At 43.5% G+C, this 18,765-nt stretch overlaps 1 protein-coding gene across 1 annotated transcript; it reads left to right on the forward strand.

Annotated features, from left to right (window-relative positions):
• Positions 1–5,879: 5,879 nt before the first annotated feature.
• LOC124079504 (transmembrane 4 L6 family member 5-like) lies at positions 5,880–18,765 on the forward strand. The gene is made up of 3 exons (XM_046425091.2): positions 5,880–6,088; positions 17,164–17,217; positions 17,872–18,765. The coding sequence occupies exons 1-3, from the start codon at positions 5,918–5,920 to the stop codon at positions 18,010–18,012; spliced, it is 366 nt and encodes a 121-aa protein (XP_046281047.1). The 5' UTR covers positions 5,880–5,917; the 3' UTR covers positions 18,013–18,765.

Genomic DNA, 18,765 nt, shown 5'->3' on the forward strand with positions numbered 1-18,765 from the left:
TAGCGAGTGGCCATGGTGATAGAGAAAAATGAGGGGATTTGAGATATAAACAATATTGTCTCCTGAATTTAAGATGACAGTTCTCTTTTCATGAGGACAATTAGATAGTAGGAAAGAAGACAAAAAGCTTACACCACGGAAGGAAGGTAATACTTTGACCAAAAGTAAAATTCTTGAGGAAGCAGGTCATTTGAAATTGGTAAATGTGGTTTGGGGGTGTAACTCAGTGGTAGAGCACTTGCCTAGAATGGCAAAACCCTGGATTAGATCTTCACCAACACAACACACACACACACTAGTAAATCCAGAAGGCTATTCTGGGTATCTGTGGATCATGGATCCTCCCAGTAAGTGACCTCACCAGACAAGTTAAGCAATGGGGTCAGCACTGGCCCTGGATCTGCCCTGACACAGGAGGAGGGGAGCGAGAGTGCTCCTGCAGATTTGGTTCCTCTGCGGTTGCTGGGGATGATATAACAGAACTAAAACTCTCAGCCCCTTCCCTGGAAAAGAGCAAAATGCTGCCTTGTGTAGTATAAGCCAGACAAGATCAACAGGGAGGGAAGGATCAAAATGGCCATGGAATTCCAGGGATGGGAGATGAACAAAGAACCTGGCCTGGGCTATGAAGACAATGACAAGGCTGGAGACAGAGTGAGGAGCCTCAAAGGGATTTGGAAACCCTCCTTTCAGAAGGCTCTGTGGGGCATGCCTGGATTGCCAGTGGCTCCGGAGGCTTAGGTAGAAGGATCACAAGTTCAAATCCAGCCTCAACAACTTAGGGAGGCCATAAGAAACTCATTGAGACCCTGTGTCAAAATACAAATGTAAAAAAGGGCTGTAGATGTGGCTCAGGGTTTAAGTACTCTTGGGTTCAATACCCAGTACCAAGGCAATGCAAAAAAAGAGAGAAAATTGTCTCACCCTCACCCCCACCCCCAATTGAACCCAGCAACATTTTCCCTCTGAGCTACAGCTCTAGCCCATTATTTTTTATTTTGAGATGGGCTGCCAAGGCTGTCCTTGAACTTGCATCCTCCCATCCCAATCTCCTGGATCTCTGGGCTCACAGGTGTGCCCCATCCCACCCTGGCAACACCAAGGTTAATCTGGTGGGGGCATGTATAATGAAATGTGGGGTGGCATGGGGTAAGAACTAACGGGAATTAGTAAGGAAGCCAAGAACATCTTCCTCATGGAACATGATTAGGAATTGAATGAGAGAAGGAGAAAGAACTGATAGATTCATTGAAGCAAAAGTCAAGAAGACTTGACTTTGGCAAGGCACAAAAGGATTAAAGTTTTCTAGCCTAGGTGACCTGGTGGATGCTATTTTTCAATTAAAAGGATGAGGAAATCAAAGGGAGATGAATTTGGAAAATATTATGATGTCACTTTGGATACAGGCTGAATCTGAGCTAAAACCAAGACATTTGAGTGGACATCTTCTTCAGGCAGTTAGATTTGTTTCTCTAGGCATGTTCAGGTAACTATTGGCAATGGAATAGCTGATTCCCTGGGAGAAGTGATATTCCCATGAAAAATATCACAGGAAGAAAAAACGATTAGGGGCTGGATCTTAGGAAATCCCATACTCCACATCACAGCATTTGTGAGCATACTCAACCATATCCTAGCTCACCAGACCTTCCACCACCACTACCTCTTCCCACTGCTGAAGGCATTTATAGCTAAGGAGCATTTACTCTAAAGCAGTCTTGACACCTGGCCCCCCAGTTATGATTAAATCCTAAGAACAACTGTATGAGGTAGGTTTTACAAACCAATTTTACCTAGGACAAACTGAGACCCAGAGAAACCAATTAGTTCATTGAGTGTGAAGTAGTGTGGCCCTGGCCTCAACTCAAGTCCTCCTGATTCCCAATCAGAAAGGAACCTACACCATGAGCCAAAATTTATAGGCAATATTTAATATTGAACCCAACCCTCAAGGAAGCTAAAATATGGACAGAGATAAGGTAAGCACATAAATAATGATAAAGTAAGGTATTGCCCATTCATGCTCCAGGAGAGGCCCAAAAGGCTGAGGACATCATAGGCAACTTCCAGAGGAGGTAAAGACTTTGAGAATCTGGTTTTGGTGCCAGATTCACACTATTACAGTGACTCTTGTCTCACAGGTGCTGTGTCCGGGAATCGGAGCGGTTCTGGTAGCAATTGAACATCCCAACTGGGTGAGATCCAAATTAAAAGGAGATTCAGCAGGGCATAGTGCATACCCCTGTAATCCCAGTGACTCTGGAGGTTGAGGTAGAAGCTTCTCAAGTTCAAAGCCAGCCTCAGCAATTTTGCAGGATCCTCTCTCATTAACAAGAAATCAAAAGGGCTGTGGATGAGGCTGGGGCTGTGGTTCAGGTAGGGCTTTGCCTGGCAAGTGTGAGACCGTGTATTTTCACAAATAAATAAATAAGCAAATAAATAAATAAAATACAGATCCATCAACAACTACTAAATATATTTTTTTAAATACAGGTAGCTGTGGATCAGTCTCACTGGTAGAGAACCCTGGGGTTAAATCCCCAGTGAGGCTCCACTCCACAAAGAGAGAGAGAGAGAGAGAGAGAGAGAGAGAGAGAGAGAGAGAGGTTGAGGAGTCAGTCTCTAAATTAGTCTCTCCCAGAGCCAAAGCAACCTCTACAGAATACCTAACTGCCATGAAACCCGCTGACTACTTTAGTTTTGCCTAAAGTAGTCTAAGCCCTGGGTTTATAGGAAAATGTATTTTCAAGCACACTGTCTCTGGAGGGCTTCCCCAGCCCTGAGAATCTCTATTTAACCTGGCTCCAGAGTCACTTGGCCATGTTGGGGGGTGGGGGGCAGAGCTAGGCGTGGTCAGGCCACCATGGGGAGGGGGCAGCCCTATTCAGCCCACCTTCCACATCCGGTCCAGATTACATGTTCCTGCTGGTGCTCAGTCTTCGGAATGCTTGGTGCCATCTACTGCCTCTCTGTGTCAGGAGTTGGCCTCAGAATTGGACCCAAATGCTCCATAAACGGCGAGTGGGACTATCACTTCCAAGAAACTGCGTAAGGCTTAGCATCTATTAGTGACCCCCATTCTCTGCATCCCATGGCTGCCATGCTCTTCCCACGTGGGCCAGGACCCTGGATGCCACTGAGCTTCAGGAGAATTCCCTCCACCTGGGTCTAACTAACCTTTGAAATTTTTATCCTGTGAGTGGAGGGGACTAAGGGTGAGGGTAGGGTGCCATGTGACCTCCTTCACTCACTGTACCCTATCTGTCCACAGAGGCTCTTACTTAAAGAATGATACTTCCTGGAATTTGTGTGAGGAGCCACTCAAAGTGGTGCCCTGGAATGTGAAGCTCTTCTTCTTGCTGGTCATTGCCTCCTGCCTGGAAATAGTGCTGTGTGGTGTACACCTAGTGAACATTATTAATTTAAAACTTGAGAACTTCAGGATTAGACTATAGCCCTCCTTGCTCTGAGGCTTATTTTTAAAAGGGACATGTTTTTCTTTTTTTCTCTTTGTCCTCCCCCTCCTAACCTGGGGACAAGGAAAAAGATTGCCTTGAATTATCTGTGCTCCACAAGAGGGAGATGTCTGCCAGTGTTTCCAGGAAGAGACTATCTCCCACATTAACAAGTGAATCCTAACACACTATCCAGATGCCCTGAGACCCCCTCTCAGGCACACCTGGAAAGTAGGTTTTGAAGAGCTTCTTTATAAGCCCTCTGTTTTCCCTGATGGGCAGAATCACAGCCTCTGGGACAGGATTCCCCTGTGTTTCACCTTCCTAGCAAACAATAAAATGACTTTTCCTTTTCCTCAAAACAGTGTCCTCATTATTAAATTGGCATGAATTGGCATAGGGGACAAAGACCAATCTTTGGGTTACATTATTAGTTTCATTTGTGCCAACTGGAGGAAAAAGGAGGTGGGACAGCATAAGGTGGACTTGTTGAGGGACCTGCTTGCTTCTGGCCAAGTCCTCACTCCCTTCCTCATTTCCGAAGGGCTCAGCTCACTGAGCCTCCCTCCACTGACGGCCAGGTCATTCCTGCTTGCTCCAGGACCCCAGCCTGGCTGGCCCATTCCCTACCTCCCTGGAATAAACTGCTTGGAGTCCACCCCAACCCTCCCTGTTCAGAGTATGCCCTAAACAGCAGAAGTGTGTGAGGGCCTTCTGAGCTTGGTGTTCTGTGACCCTGTTAGGAGCCCTCACTCCCCACTTATTTTTGTCACAGGTACTGAGCTACTAACTTGCACAGGAAATACAGTGGTTAACAAGGTACATGTGCTCTCCAGGGGTGGAATAGGCAATTTTAAAAGAAGTAAAGGATTATTTCAATTGATGCTTACCACATTTTATTTGGTAATTTCATTATTGACTCATGCTCCATACTGGAGATTATTGAACCCAGGGCCTCACACATGCTCTGCCAGTGCTCTACCACACCATTGAGCTACACACACCCACATCCCTTTTTGTTGAATTTTGGGACAAGGTCTGCTAAATTGCCCAGGCTGGACTCCAATTGGGATCCTACTCTCTCAGCCCTGCAAGTAGGTGGGACCCAGTATGCACCACCACACCTAGTTTACTAGCACCTCTTCATCTCAGCCATTCTTTCTGGCTCTTACTTGCAGAATCCTAGTGATGTCACTGAAAACCTTCCTGAAAAATTCTTCCAAATCCCACAGTAAATATTTCTTCAGAGATCTGTCTCAGTCTTTGGGGTGACATGCTCTCCCCTTGTTTGGAAGAAAAATTTCAGAACTCCTATAATGTCTTGAAACATTATTCACATTATTTCATCCATACAGAGTTGCATAAAAATAATGAGTATTTGTGGACCATACACACACATATTTTTTTCTCTCTTGTCCTCAAAAGAAGTAACTTCTTGGGCTACGGACATGGCTCAGTGGGAAGGGGCTTACAAAGTATGCAAAAGAGCCTGTATTTAAGGACTGTTGTCCTCAAAGAAGTACCATGTTGCCAGGTGCAGTGGTGTAAGCCCATAATTCCAGCAATTTGGGAGGGAGGCTGAGGCAGGAAGATGGTAAGTTTGAGACCAACTTCAACAACTTAGCAAGACCCTAAGCAACATAGCAAGATCCTATCTCAAAATTGAAAAATGGTCTGAGGATATGGCTCAGTGGTTAAACACCCCTAGAATCAATCTGAAAAAGAAGACAAAAGAGGAATAGGAGAAAGAGGAAGAAGAGGAGGAGAAGAAGAAGAAGAAGAAGAAGAAGAAGAAGAAGAAGAAGAAGAAGAAGAAGAAAGAAGAAGAAAATAAACATCTCTCAGACTCACTAGAGATCAACTTGATGACAAATACGTGGCCTGCTCATGGCCTGCTCTTAGTCCCTTAGTCTTGCTCTTAGTCCCTGTTCAGGTCTACATTGAGAAGGCCCACTATTCAGGACAGGACAGTGGCACTAGTAGCTCAACATTATTTCTAGTGATCCTGCTCTACCTCTCTTCATTTTCACCTCCCACCCATTTATGCATTTACTGTACACCTCCTTTGTGCTGCCTAGTTTACCAAATAGTCCCCTTGTCCTAAGAAACCCCTGCAACCATCTCAGGAGCCAAGTGGTATCACTCTACCTTTTATAGAGATGAGGCAATTGTGACCTAGAGACAAACGGGTAAGGAATGAAAAGGGAATGATGGAGAGGTGTGTGCAGAAAAAAGATGAAGAAGACACCGATACCAGGTAACTTCCAGCCTGTGACTAGCTCCCCGACCTGCTCCATCACCACACCCTCCCCTTCTCTCACCAGCTGCAGCTGGTGATAAGGGCCTCTCTCCCTTATCATTCTGATCCTGCCAGTTTCTACCACATCTTTCCTCTGACCTTTATTCACATTCTAGCCTGTGTTCCTCTGAACCTAAGGCTCACTTTCACTTACCGCCTCACCATGAACCCCAAAAAGTATAGCCACTCTGTGGGACTCTCCCTAATAACTCTTTCCCTAGTCTGCATTGGGGCCAATGCCCTCCTACTGGTGCCTGATGGAAAGACCTGGAGCCCTGAACAACTCAGCTTGCAAGTCCTGCTCATGCCTGGCTTCATCGGCGGGGGATTGATGGTAAGAAGCCTAGAACACAGGCCAGTCCCAAAGGACTGGGCACCACTGAAAGGGATTGTGAATGGAAAGGGAGGAGAGATGGAGAAGGATTGAGCTCCAGAGGGGCTGCAAGTGCTTGGTGGGGACCAGGAATCTACACAATGCTCCCCCTCACACTTAGCACTCTGTAGACAGCCCTGAAGGAGCCCCCAAGGACAGGAGCTGAATGTCTGAAGGGAAGGGGAAGGCAGGGAAGGGAGGCTCAAGACTCTAAAGAGCTTCCCATCTGGGAAAATGCATGTCCTACCTGCCTTTCCCTGCCTCCCCAGCTGAGCAGATATTGGGGACCCCTCACTACAAGGGTCCAAGCAGAAGGACCAGCTGGTTGTGTGGGAGCTCATCGAGGAAGGGTAATAATAGGCATGGGGGGTACATCAAAAATGTCTGGAGTCTGGCAGTGATGTCACCCATCAGTCACTCTATCTATCAGTTCAGTGCTACCCTTCCCTCCTCCTCATCCACTCACTCTCAGCCCACATTCTGGATGCCCACTCTGTGCTGGGTGCTAAGGACAAACTCAGAAGCAGGTCAGAAGGGCAGAGAAGTTGCCCCCAAGGCTTCCTGGAGATGGGGACCTGCTGGGAGAAGTGGAGGAAGAGGAGACCGATTTCCCAGGACCTCCTCCTTTAACTCTTCCCTCATTTAGAGGAAGTTTTAAATGGTCAACCTAGTGTCATATTTGTGTGGGGCAAAGATGAGACATCTACCCAGCAGAGTTCCCCCCTTTTCAGGACAGATGACAGATAACATTCTCTAAAAGAGGTCTCACCTCATCCCTATTCTGGGTCACATCTCTATTAGATAAATGGGAATACCTCTCCTTGAACTAGCAACTCCTTCTTGCCTGATACTCCCCCATCTCTTACATAGATTCATGGCTGTTGGACTCTACTCCGTCTCTCTTACCTCAACTCTCTCTGAAATGTCACACTCCTCCCACACGTACACACTCCCCAGTGTTACAGCATGTCTCTTGTGCAGCTTAAACTACTCCCCACTCCTCTACCCAGTCTAACTAGTCTTCTTCACTGGCAATCTCCAACGATGCTCTTTCCAACATCTCACAGGTATCTTCCACCTCCTCTACAAATTGAGTCACTCTCAGGAAATAGCTCATTAAGCCACAAAGACACAACAAGGTCCCTGATCCCCTGGAAGCTTGTGATCCTTTCTGGAGATAAATATACGAGGAAGCAAGACTAGAAGCCCCATGAGAGCAAGGACTGCCTGTTTTGTTGGTTGCTCTGTGTCTGGTGCTTAGACCAGTGCTTTCACCTAACAGGAACTTGAAGATGATTTCAGACAGGAGTAAGTACCACCAAAAATAAAAATAAATAGGGTTGGAGGTATAGCTCATGGGCAGAAAATGTACCTAGAATTTGAGAGATGTTGGGTTTGATCCCCAGCACCACTTCAAGCAAGAGAGAGAGAGAGAGAGAGAGAGAGAGAGAGAGAGAGAGAGAGAGAGAGAGAGCAAGAGACCACGCATAAGCCAGCCAGGCATGGTAGCACATGTCTGTAATCCTAGGAGACTGAGGCAGGAGAATCGCAAATTTGTGAACAACCTAAGCAATAAATAACTAAAAGGACTGTGATATGCCTTGGTAGAAAATACACCTGAGTCCAATTGCCAGTACTGCAAAGAGAGAGAAAGAAAATTGTATGATTAAGGTCAACCTGGGAAAAAGAGCTCATGCTAAGGATGTGACTCAGTGGCTGAGTGCCCTGTGTTGTTCAATCCATTTTACCATAAAAAATAAATAAATAAAGCTATCATAAACATCATCTAGGGCAAGTAGCTTTGGGATTTTTCTTTTTTTTTTAATTTTTTATTGTTGGTTGTTCAAAACATTACATAGTTCTTGATATATCATATTTCACACTTTGATTCAAGTGGGTTATGAACTCCCATTTTTACCCCGTATACAAATTGCAGAATCACATCAGTTACACATCCATTGATTTACATATTGCCATACTAGTATCTGTTGTATTCTGCTGCCTTTCCTATCCTCTACTATCCCCCCTCCCCTCCCCTCCCCTCCCCTCTTCTCTCTCTACCCCCTCTACTGTCATTCATTTCCAATCCTTGTATTATTTTCCCCTTTCCTCTCACTTCCTCTTGTATGAAATTTTGTATAACCCTGAGGGTCTCCTTCCATTTCCATGCAATTTTCCTTCTCTCTCCCTTTCCCTCCCACCTCTCATCCCAGTTTAATGTTAATCTTCTTCTCATGCTCTTCGTCCCTACTCTGTTCTTAGTTACTCTCCTTATATCAAAGAAGACATTTGGCATTTGTTTTTTAGGGATTGGCTAGCTTCACTTAACATAATCTGCTCTAATGCCATCCATTTCCCTGCAAATTCTATGATTTTGTCATTTTTTAATGCAGAGTAATACTCCATTGTGTATAAATGCCACATTTTTTTTTATCTGTTCGTCTATTGAAGGGCATCTAGGTTGGTTCCACAGTCTTGCTATTGTGAATTGTGCTGCTATGAACATTGATGTAGCAGTGTCCCTGTAGCATGCTCTTTTTAGGTCTTTAGGGAATAGACCTAGAAGGGGAATAGCTGGGTCAAATGGTGGTTCCATTCCCAGCTTTCCAAGAAATCTCCATACTGCTTTCCAAATTGGCTGCACCAATTTGCAGTCCCACCAGCAATGTACAAGTGTACCCTTTTCCCCACATCCTAGCCAGCACTTGTTGTTGTTTGATTTCATAATGGCTGCCAATCTTACTGGAGTGAGATGGTATCTTAGGGTGGTTTTCATTTGCATTTCTCTGACTGCTAGAGATGGTGAGCATTTTTTCATGTACTTGTTGATTGATTGTATGTCTTCCTCTGAGAAGTGTCTGTTCAGGTCCTTGGCCCATTTGTTGATTGGGTTATTTGTTATTTTATTGTCTAATTTTTTGAGTTCTTTGTATACTCTAGATATTAGGGCTCTATCTGAAGTGTGAGGAGTAATATTTGTTCCCAGGATGTAGGCTCCCTATTTACCTCTCTTATTGTTTCTTTTGCTGAGAAAAAACTTTTTATTTTGAGTAAGTCCCATTTGTTGATTCTAGTTATTAACTTTTGTGCTATGGGTGTCCTATTGAGGAATTTGGAGCCCGACCCCACAGTATGTAGATCGTAGCCAACTTTTTCTTCTATCAGACGGCGTGTCTCTGATTTGATATCAAGCTCCTTGATCCATTTTGAATTAACTTTTGTGCATGGCGAGAGAAAGGGATTCAGTTTCATTTTGTTGCATATGGATTTCCAGTTTTCCCAGCACCATTTGTTGAAGATGCTATCCTTCCTCCATTGCATGCTTTTAGCCCCTTTATCAAATATAAGATAGTTGTAGTTTTGTGGATTGGTTTCTGTGTCCTCTATTCTGTACCATTGGTCCACCCGCCTGTTTTGGTACCAGTACCATGCTGTTTTTGTTACTATTGCTCTGTAGTATAGTTTGAAGTCTGGTATCGCTATACCACCTGAATCACTCTTCCTGCTTAGAATTGCTTTTGCTATTCTGGGTCTTTTATTTTTCCATATGAATTTCATGATTGCTTTATCTATTTCTACAAGAAATGCCATTGGGATTTTGATTGGCATTGCATTAAACCTATAGAGAACTTTTGGTAATGTCGCCATTTTGATGATGTTAGTTCTGCCTATCCATGAACAGGGTATATTTTTCCATCTTCTAAGATCTTCTTCTAATTCTGTCTTTAGGGTTCTGTAGTTTTCATTGTATAAATCTTTCACCTCTTTTGTTAGGTTAATTCCCAAGTATTTTATTTTTATTTTTTGAGGATATTGTGAATGGGGTGGTTTTCCTCATTTCCATTTCAGAAGATTTGTCGCTGATATACAGGAATGCCTTTGATTTATGCATGTTGATTTTATATCCTGCCACTTTGCTGAATTCATTTATTAGCTATATTAGTTTCTTTGTAGACCCTTTTGGGTCTTCTAGGTAAAAGATCATATCACCCGCAAATAGTGATAATTTAAGTTCCTCTTTTCCTATTTTTATGCCTTTAATTTCTTTCTTCTATCTAATTGCTCTGGCCAGTATTTCAAGAACTATATTGAATAGAAGTGGTGAGAGAGGGCATCCCTGTCTTGTTCCAGATTTTAGAGGGAATGCCTTCAATTTTTCTCCATTCAGAATGATGCTAGCCTGAGGCTTAGCATAGACTGCTTTTACAATATTGAGGTATGTTCCTGTTATCCCTAGTTTTTCTAGTGTTTTGAACATAAAGGGATGCTGTACTTTGTCGAATGCTTTTTCTGCATCTATCAAGATGATCATATGGTTCTTATCTTTAAGTCTATTGATGTGGTGAATAACATTTATTGATTTCCGTATATTGAACCAGCCTTGCATCCCGGGGATGAATCCTACTTGATCATGGTGCACAATTTTTTTGATATGTTTTTGTATCCAATTCGCCAGAATTTTATTGAGGATTTTTGCATCTAGGTTCATTAGAGATATTGGTCTGTAGTTTTCTTTCTTTGAAGTGTCTTTGTCTGGTTCAGGAATCAGGGTGATGTTGGCCTCGTAGAATGAATTTGGATGTTCTCCCTCTTTTTCTATTTCCTGAAGTAGCTTGAAAAGTATTGGTATTATTTCTTCTTTAAAGGTTTTGTAAAACTCTGCTGTATACCCATCCGGTCCTGGGCTTTTCTTAGTTGGTAGTTGTTTGATGGTTTCTTCTATTTCCTCAATTGATATTGGTCTGTTTAGGTTGTCTATATCCTCCTGACTCAATCTGGGCAGATCATATGACTTAAGAAATTTATCGATGCCTTCACTATCTTCTAATTTATTGGAGTATAAGGATTCAAAATAATTTCTGATTATCTTCTGTATTTCTGAAGTGTCTGTTGTGATATTGCCTTTTTCATCCCATATGCTAGTAATTTGAGTTCTCTCTCTTCTTCTCTTCGTTAGCATGGCTAAGGGTCTGTCGATTTTATTTATTTTTTCAAAGAACCAACTTTTAGTTTTGTCAATTTTTTCAATTGTTTCTTTTGTTTCGATTTCATTAATTTCAGCTCTGATTTTAATTATTTCTTGCCTTCTACTTCTTTTGCTGTTGTTTTGCTCTTCTTTTTCAAGGATTTTGAGATGAAGTATGAGATCATTTATTTGTTGGTTTTTTCTTTTTTTAAGGAATGAACTCCAAGCAATGAATTTTCCTCTTAGAACTGCTTTCAATGTGTCCCATAGATTCCGATATGTTGTGTCTGTGTTTTCATTTATCTCTAAGAATTTTTTAATTTCCTCCTTGATGTCTTCTATAACCCATTGATCATTCAGTAATCTATTGTTCATTCTCCAAGTGATGCATGATTTTTCCTTCCTTCTTTTATCGTTGATTTTCAGTTTCATTCCATTATGATCAGATAAGATACATGGTATTATCTCTACTCCTTTACATTGTCTAAGAGTTGCCCTGTGACATAATATATGATCTATTTTTGAGAAGGATCCATGTGCTGCTGAGAAAAAAGTGTAACTGCTTGATGTTGGGTAGTATATTCTGTATATGTCAATTAAGTCTAGGTTATTAATTGTGTTATTGAGTTCTATAGTTTCCTTATTCAACTTTTGTTTGGAAGATCTGTCCAGTGGCGAGAGAGGTGTGTTGAAGTCTCCCATGGTTATGGTATGGTGGTCTATTAGACTCTTGAACTTGAGAAGAGTTTGTTTGATGAACATTGCTGCACCATTGTTTGGGGCATAAATATTTATGATTGTTATGTCTTGTTGGTGTATGGTTCCCTTAAGCAGTATGTAGTGTCCCTCTTTATCTCTTTTGATTAACTTTGGCTTGAAATCTATTTTATTTGATATGAGTATGGACACTCCTGCTTGTTTCCGAAGTCCATATGAGTGATATGATTTTTCCCAACCTTTCACCTTCAGCCTATGTATGTCTTTTCCTATCAAATGCGTCTCCTGTAGGCAGCATATTGTTGGGTCTTGTTTTGTGATCCATTCTACTGGCCTGTGTCTCTTAATTGGTGAGTTTAAGCCATTAACATTTAGGGTTATTATTGAGATATGGGTTGTTCTTCCAGCCATATTTGTTTATTTATGTTACTAAACATGGTTTGTTTTCCTCTTTGATTATTTTCCCCCCTTTAGTGTCCTACCACCCACTGTTGGTTTTCATTGTTATTTTCCATTTCCTCTTCCTGTAATGTTTTGCCAAGGATGTTTTGAAGAGATGGTTTTCTAGCTGCAAATTCTTTTAACTTTTGTTTATCGTGGAAGGTTTTAATTTCATCTTCCATCCTGAAGCTTAATTTCGCTGGATACACAATTCTTGGTTGGAACCCATTTTCTTTCAGTGTTTGAAATATGTTATTCCAGGGTCTTCTAGCTTTCAGAGTCTGTGTTGAAAGATCAGCTGTTATCCTGATTGGCTTACCCCTAAATGTAATCTGCTTCCTTTCTCTTGTAGCTTTTAAAATTCTCTCCTTATTCTGTATGTTGGGCATCTTCATTATAATGTGGCTAGGTGTGGATCTCTTATGATTTTGCACATTCGGTGTCCTGTAGGCTTCTAGGATTTGGGATTCTGTCTCATTCTTCATGTCTGGGAAGTTTTCTCGCATTATTTCATTGAATAGATTGCTCATTCCTTTGGTTTGAACCTCTATCCCTTCCTGTATCCCAATGACTCTTAAATTTGGTCTCTTTATGTTATCCCATATTTCTTGGATGTTCTGCTCATGGTTTCTTAACAGTCTCTCTGAGCTGTCTATGTTCTTTTCAAGTTGAAATACTTTGCCTTCATTGTCTGATGTTCTATCTTCTAAGTGTTCTACTCTGCTGGTAGTATTCTTATTTGAGTTTTTAAGTTGGTTTATTGCTTCCTGCATTTCTAGGATTTCTGTTTGTTTGTTTTTTATAACCTCTATCTCCCTGTATAGTTGATCTTTTGCTTCTTGGATTTGTTTATGTAATACATTGTTGAAGTGATCTTTCATTGTCTGATTTTGCTGTCTGATGTCTTCCTTGAGACTCCAGATCATCTGAAGCATGTATATCCTGAATTCTTTATCTGACATTCCATCTGCTGCAGATATTACCTCTTCTAACGTTGAGTTGACCTGCATTGCTTGTGGTCCCTTCTTTCCTTGTCTCTTCATACTGTTCGCTTTTCTTTCTGCTTGGTGAAACTGTTGTGCTGTTGAATTTTCCCCCTATATATTTATATTGCTCTTGTATAGTTGCAAAGTCTCCCTCGCAGACGTGGGCAGAGGCTCTGCCCCTGCTCGAATTGGGGCAACGTGCCTACCACGCCTGCAGGCCACTGGGCCTGTTCTGCTGGTCGGTAGCAGGTCCGCCTACCTTGCAGGCGCGGGCGGCGGCTCTGCCCCTCTGCAGGCAGCTGGGCTTGTTCTGTTGGTGGTCACAGTTCTGCCTACCTTGCAGGCGCGGGGGGAGGGGGCGGCTCTGCCCCTCAGCAGGCCGCTGGGCCTGTTCTGTTGGTGGTCACAGTTCTGCCTACCTTGCAGGCGTGGGGGGGGGGCGGCTCTACCCTTCCGCAGGCCGCTGGGCCTGTTCTGTCTGTCGGTTGCAGGTCTGGCCTGTTCTGTTGGTGGTCGCAGGTCCGCCTACCTTGCAGGCGCGTGGGGCAGCTCTGCCCCTCCGCAGGATGCTGGGCCTGTTCTGCCGATGGTCACAGTTCCGCCTACCTTGCAGGTGTGGTTGGCAGCTCTGCCCCTCCACGGGCCACTGGGCATGTTCTGTCGGTGGTCACAGTTCCGCCTACCTTGCAGGTGAGGGGGGAGGGGGGTCTCTGCCCCTCAGCAGGCCACTGGGCCTGTTCTCCCAGTGGTCACAGTTCCGCTTACCTTCGGGATTTTTCTTTTATGCTTTTTTTTTGGTTGTGTGTATGTGTGTGTGCGCACTGGCACACGCTTGGAATTAAACCTAGAGCCATATGAAAGCTAAACACATGCCCTGCTTCTAAGCTGCATCCCTAGCCCCAGCTCAATGTAGTTTTACAAAGTGAACATACCCATCTACCCAACACCCGCTTCCAAAACCAATTCATCCATGCCCCTGTAGTCCCAGCTCCTCAGGAAGCAGAGGCAGGAGGATCTTGAGGCTGACACTAGGAGTTCCAGGTTAACCGGGGTGAAATAGCGAAACCCCAAATCATACAACAAATGAACAAAAAAAAACAAAGATCATATTACCAGAATCCCAGACATCCCATCACCAGGTACTGCCCCAAACCAACAAGGTTAACCATTATTCTATCTTCTAACCCCAGAAACTGCTTTGGTCTCTTTAGTATTCCACATAAATTGACATTATATACTATGTGTTCTTCTGTGTCAGGCTTCCTTAGCAGAATATTATATTTGTGATAGCCACCCATGTTACTTTGTGTAGCTGTAGTTTTTTATTTCTTATGCATTCTATCATTTGAATGTACGTTAATTTAAACATTCCACTGTTGGTGGACATTTGGATAGTTCCCATTTGGGTTTATTGCAAATAATGTTGCTATCAACATTCCTGTAGGTACCTTAGGTAAACATATGTTTTTATTTCCATTGTTACTCTTAGACCTGAGTAACACTACTGACTCTAAAGATTTGCAAATATTCAGTCCTAATACTATCAAATACTTTTTTAGAGTTTTTGTGTCAATTAATACCTATCAGAATAGTGTGAGATTTCTAGTTGTTCCACACCCCCACTGGATTAAAGTAGATTGCTCTGGCTATTGTGTGGAGAATGGATAGTAGGAGGTCATCCATAGATGCAGAAAGATGAGACTAATGTCATGGGGGGGAAAACAGTACCTTGAAATAGTCCAGTGGCCATGGTGATTAAAAAAAGTGAGGAGATTTGAGCTACAGTGTTGCCTCCTGAATTTATGATGACTCTTCTCTTTTTATGAAGACAATTAGGTGACTGTGAAGAGGACAGGGAAGCTGACAATACAAAAGGAAACAAATACTTTGAACAAAAGTAAAATTCTCAAGGAGTTAGTTGGTTGATTTGAAATTGGTAAATGTGGTTTGGGGGTGAAACTCAGTGGTAGAGCACTTGCCTAGCATGGCAAGACCCTGGATGAGATCTCCACCAACACAACACACACACACACTAGTAAATCCAGAAGGCTATTCTGGGTATCTGTGGATCATGGATCCTCCCAGTAAGTGACCTCACCAGACAAGTTAAGCAATGGGGTCAGCACTGGCCCTGGATCTGCCCTGACACAGGAGGAGGGGAGCGAGAGTGCTCCTGCAGATTTGGTTCCTCTGCGGTTGCTGGGGATGATATAACAGAACTAAAACTCTCAGCCCCTTCCCTGGAAAAGAGCAAAATGCTGCCTTGTGTAGTATAAGCCAGACAAGACCAACAGGGAGGGAAGGATCAAAACAGCTGTGGGATTCCAGGGATGGGAGATGAACAAAGAACTTGTTCTGGGCTATGAGGACAAGAACAAGGCTGGAGACAGAGTGAGGAGCCTCAAAGATTTGGAAACTCTCCTCGCAGAAGGCTCTGTGGATCACACCTGTATTCCCAGTGGCTCAGAAGGCTGACAAAGGAGGATTACAAGTTCAAATCCAGAAACTTAGGGAGGCCATAAGCAACTAATTGAGACCCTGTGTCTAAATAGAATTTTAAAAATAAAAGGCTATAGATGTGGCTCAGTGTTTAAGTGCTCTTGGGTTCAATACCCAGTACCAAGGCAATTCAAAAAAATAAGAAAATCCTCCCCACCCCAACCCCCACATCCAACTGAACCTAGGAACATTTTCCAACTAACCTACAGCTCTAGCCCTTTATTTTTTATTTTGAGATAATGTCTCCCTGTGTTGCCAAGGCTGACCTTGAACTTGCATCCTCAGGTCCCAATCTCCTGGATCTCTGGGCTCACAGGTGTGCCCCATCCCACCCTGGCAGCACCAAGGTTAATCTGCTGGGGGCATATATAATGAAGTGTGGGGTGGCATGGGACAAGAGCTAATGGGACTTAGTAAGGAAGCCAAGAACATCTTCCTCATGGAACATGATTAGGAATTGAATGAGAGAAGGAGAAAGGACTGATAGATTCAGGAGCCATTGAAGCAAAAGTCAAGAAGACTTGGCTTTGGCAGGTGCATAAGAATTAAAGTTTTTCAGCCTAGGTGACCTGGTGGATGCTATTTTTCAATTAAAAGGATGAGGAAATCAAAGGGAGATGAATTTGGAAAATATTATGACGTCACTTCAGATACAGGATGAATCTGAGCTAAAACCAAGACATTTGAGTGGACATATCCTTCAGGCAGTTAGATTTGGTTCTCTAGGCATGTACAGATAACTATCATCAGGGGAATAGCCGATTCCCTGGCAGGAGTGAACTTCTTGTGGGAAAAGTCACAGGAAGAAAAAACGATTAGGGGCTGGATCTTAGGAAATCCCATACTCCACATCACAGCATTTGTGAGCATACTCAACCATATCCTAGCTCACCAGACCTTCCAACACCACTACATCTTCCCACTGCTGAAGGCATTTATAGCTAAGGAGCATTTACTCTAAAGCAGTCTTGACACCTGGCCCCCCAGTTACCATTAAATCCTAAGAACAACTATATGAGGTAGGTTTTACAAACCAATTTTACCTAGGACAAACTGAGACCCAGAGAAACCAATTAGTTCATTGAGTGTGAAGTAGTGTGGCCCTAGCCTCAACTCAGGTTGAGGAATTGATTGGGAATCAGGAGGGCACCTACTATGTGCCAAGGTTTATGGGGAATGTTTAATATTGAACCCAACCCTCAAGGAAGCTAAAATATGAACATGTAAGGTAGGCACATAAATATGATAAAGTAAGGTGGAGTTCAGCCATGCTCCAGAACAGGTAGAAGTAAGGTCTTCCTATAGTTCAAAGGGCTGAGGACATCATAGGCAGCTTCCAGGAGAGGTAAAGACTTTAAGAATTTGTGTTTGGTGCTGGGTTCACACTATTACATTGACTCACTATTACACTGACTCTTATCCCACAGATACTATGTCCTGGAATCACAGCAGCTCTGGCAGAGGCTAGACATCCTGACTGGGTGAGATACAAATTAAGAAGCGATTTGGGAGGACATGGTGTGCACACCTGTAATCCCAGTGACCCTGGAGGTTGAGGCAGGAGCTTCTCAAGCTCGAGGCCAGCCACAGCAATTTTGCAGAATCCTCTCTCATTAATAAAAAATAAAAAGGGCTATAGATCAGGCTGGGGTTGTAGCTCATCAGTAGCACACTTGTCTGGCATGTGTGAGACAGTGGGTTCTCATAAATTAATTAATTAATTAAATATCCATCAACAACTAAAAAAAATATTTTAAAAGGGCGGAGGAGCTGCTGTGATCAATCTCGGTAGTAGAGAACTCCTAGGATAAATCCCCAGTGAGCCTCCACCCCTCAAAAATGAAAAAAAGAAAGACTGAGGATTCTGTCTCTAAACTAGTCTCTCCCAGAGCCTCTACAGAATTCCTAACTGCCATGAATCCCCACTGGCCCTTAGTTTTGCCTAACTCCAAGTCCCGGGATATAGGAAAATTTATTTTCAAGCACTCTGTTACAAGACTGCATCCCCAGCCCCAGGAATGTATTTCAACCTGGCTCCAGAGTCACTTGGCCATGTGGAGAACACAGCTAGGTGTGGTCGGGCCACCATGGGGAGGGGGCAGCCCTATTCAGCCCACTTTCCACACCCGGTCCAGATTACATGTTCCTGCTGGTGCTCAGTCTTCGGAATGCTTGGTGCCATCTACTGCCTCTCTGTGTCCGGAGTCGGCCTCAGAATTGGACCCAAATGCTCAATGTATGGCATGTGGGACTACAACTTCCAAGAAACCTTGTAAGGATTAGCAAATTAGTGACCCCCATTCTCTATATGCCCTGGTTTCCATGTCCTTCCCACAAGGGCCAGGACCCTGGGTGCCACTGAGCTTCAGGAGAATTCCCTCCATGTGGGTCCAACTAACCCTTCGAAAATTTCATCCTGTGAGTGGAGGGGACTGAGGGTGGGGGTAGGGCACCACCTGACCTCCTTCACTCACCGCACCCTACCTGTCCACAAAGGCGCTTACTTGAAGAACTATGCTTCCTGGAATTTCTGTGAGGAACCACCCAACGTGGTGTCCTGGAATGTGACACTGTTCTCCTTGCTGGTAGTTGCCTCATGCCTGGATATTGTGCTGTGTGGCATACACCTGGTGAACACTTTTATTCTATACTTTGTGAACATGTATAGACTATAGCCCTCCTTGATCTGAGGCTTATTTTGAAAAGGGACATGTTTTTCTTTTTTTCTTCTTCCTCCCCCTCCCAACTTGGGGACAAGGAAAAAGATTGCCTTGAGTTATCTGTGCTCCACAGGAGGGAGATGTCTGCCAGAGTTTCCAGGAAGAGACTATCTCCCACATTAACAAGTGAATCCTAACACACAATCCAGATGCCCTGAGACCCCCTCTCAGGCACACCTGGAAAGTAGATTTTGAAGAGCTTCTTTATAAGCCCTCTGATTTCCCTGATGGGCAGAATCACAGCCTCTGGGACAGGATTCCCCTGTGTTTCACCTTCCTAGCAAACAATAAAATGACTTTTCCTTTTCC

The sequence above is a fragment of the Marmota monax genome, unplaced genomic scaffold (genome assembly GCF_021218885.2).
Source record: "Marmota monax isolate L192 unplaced genomic scaffold, Marmota_monax_Labrador192_F-V1.1 WCK01_AAM20220418_F8-fsc00218, whole genome shotgun sequence".
Lineage (NCBI taxonomy): Eukaryota > Metazoa > Chordata > Mammalia > Rodentia > Sciuridae > Marmota > Marmota monax.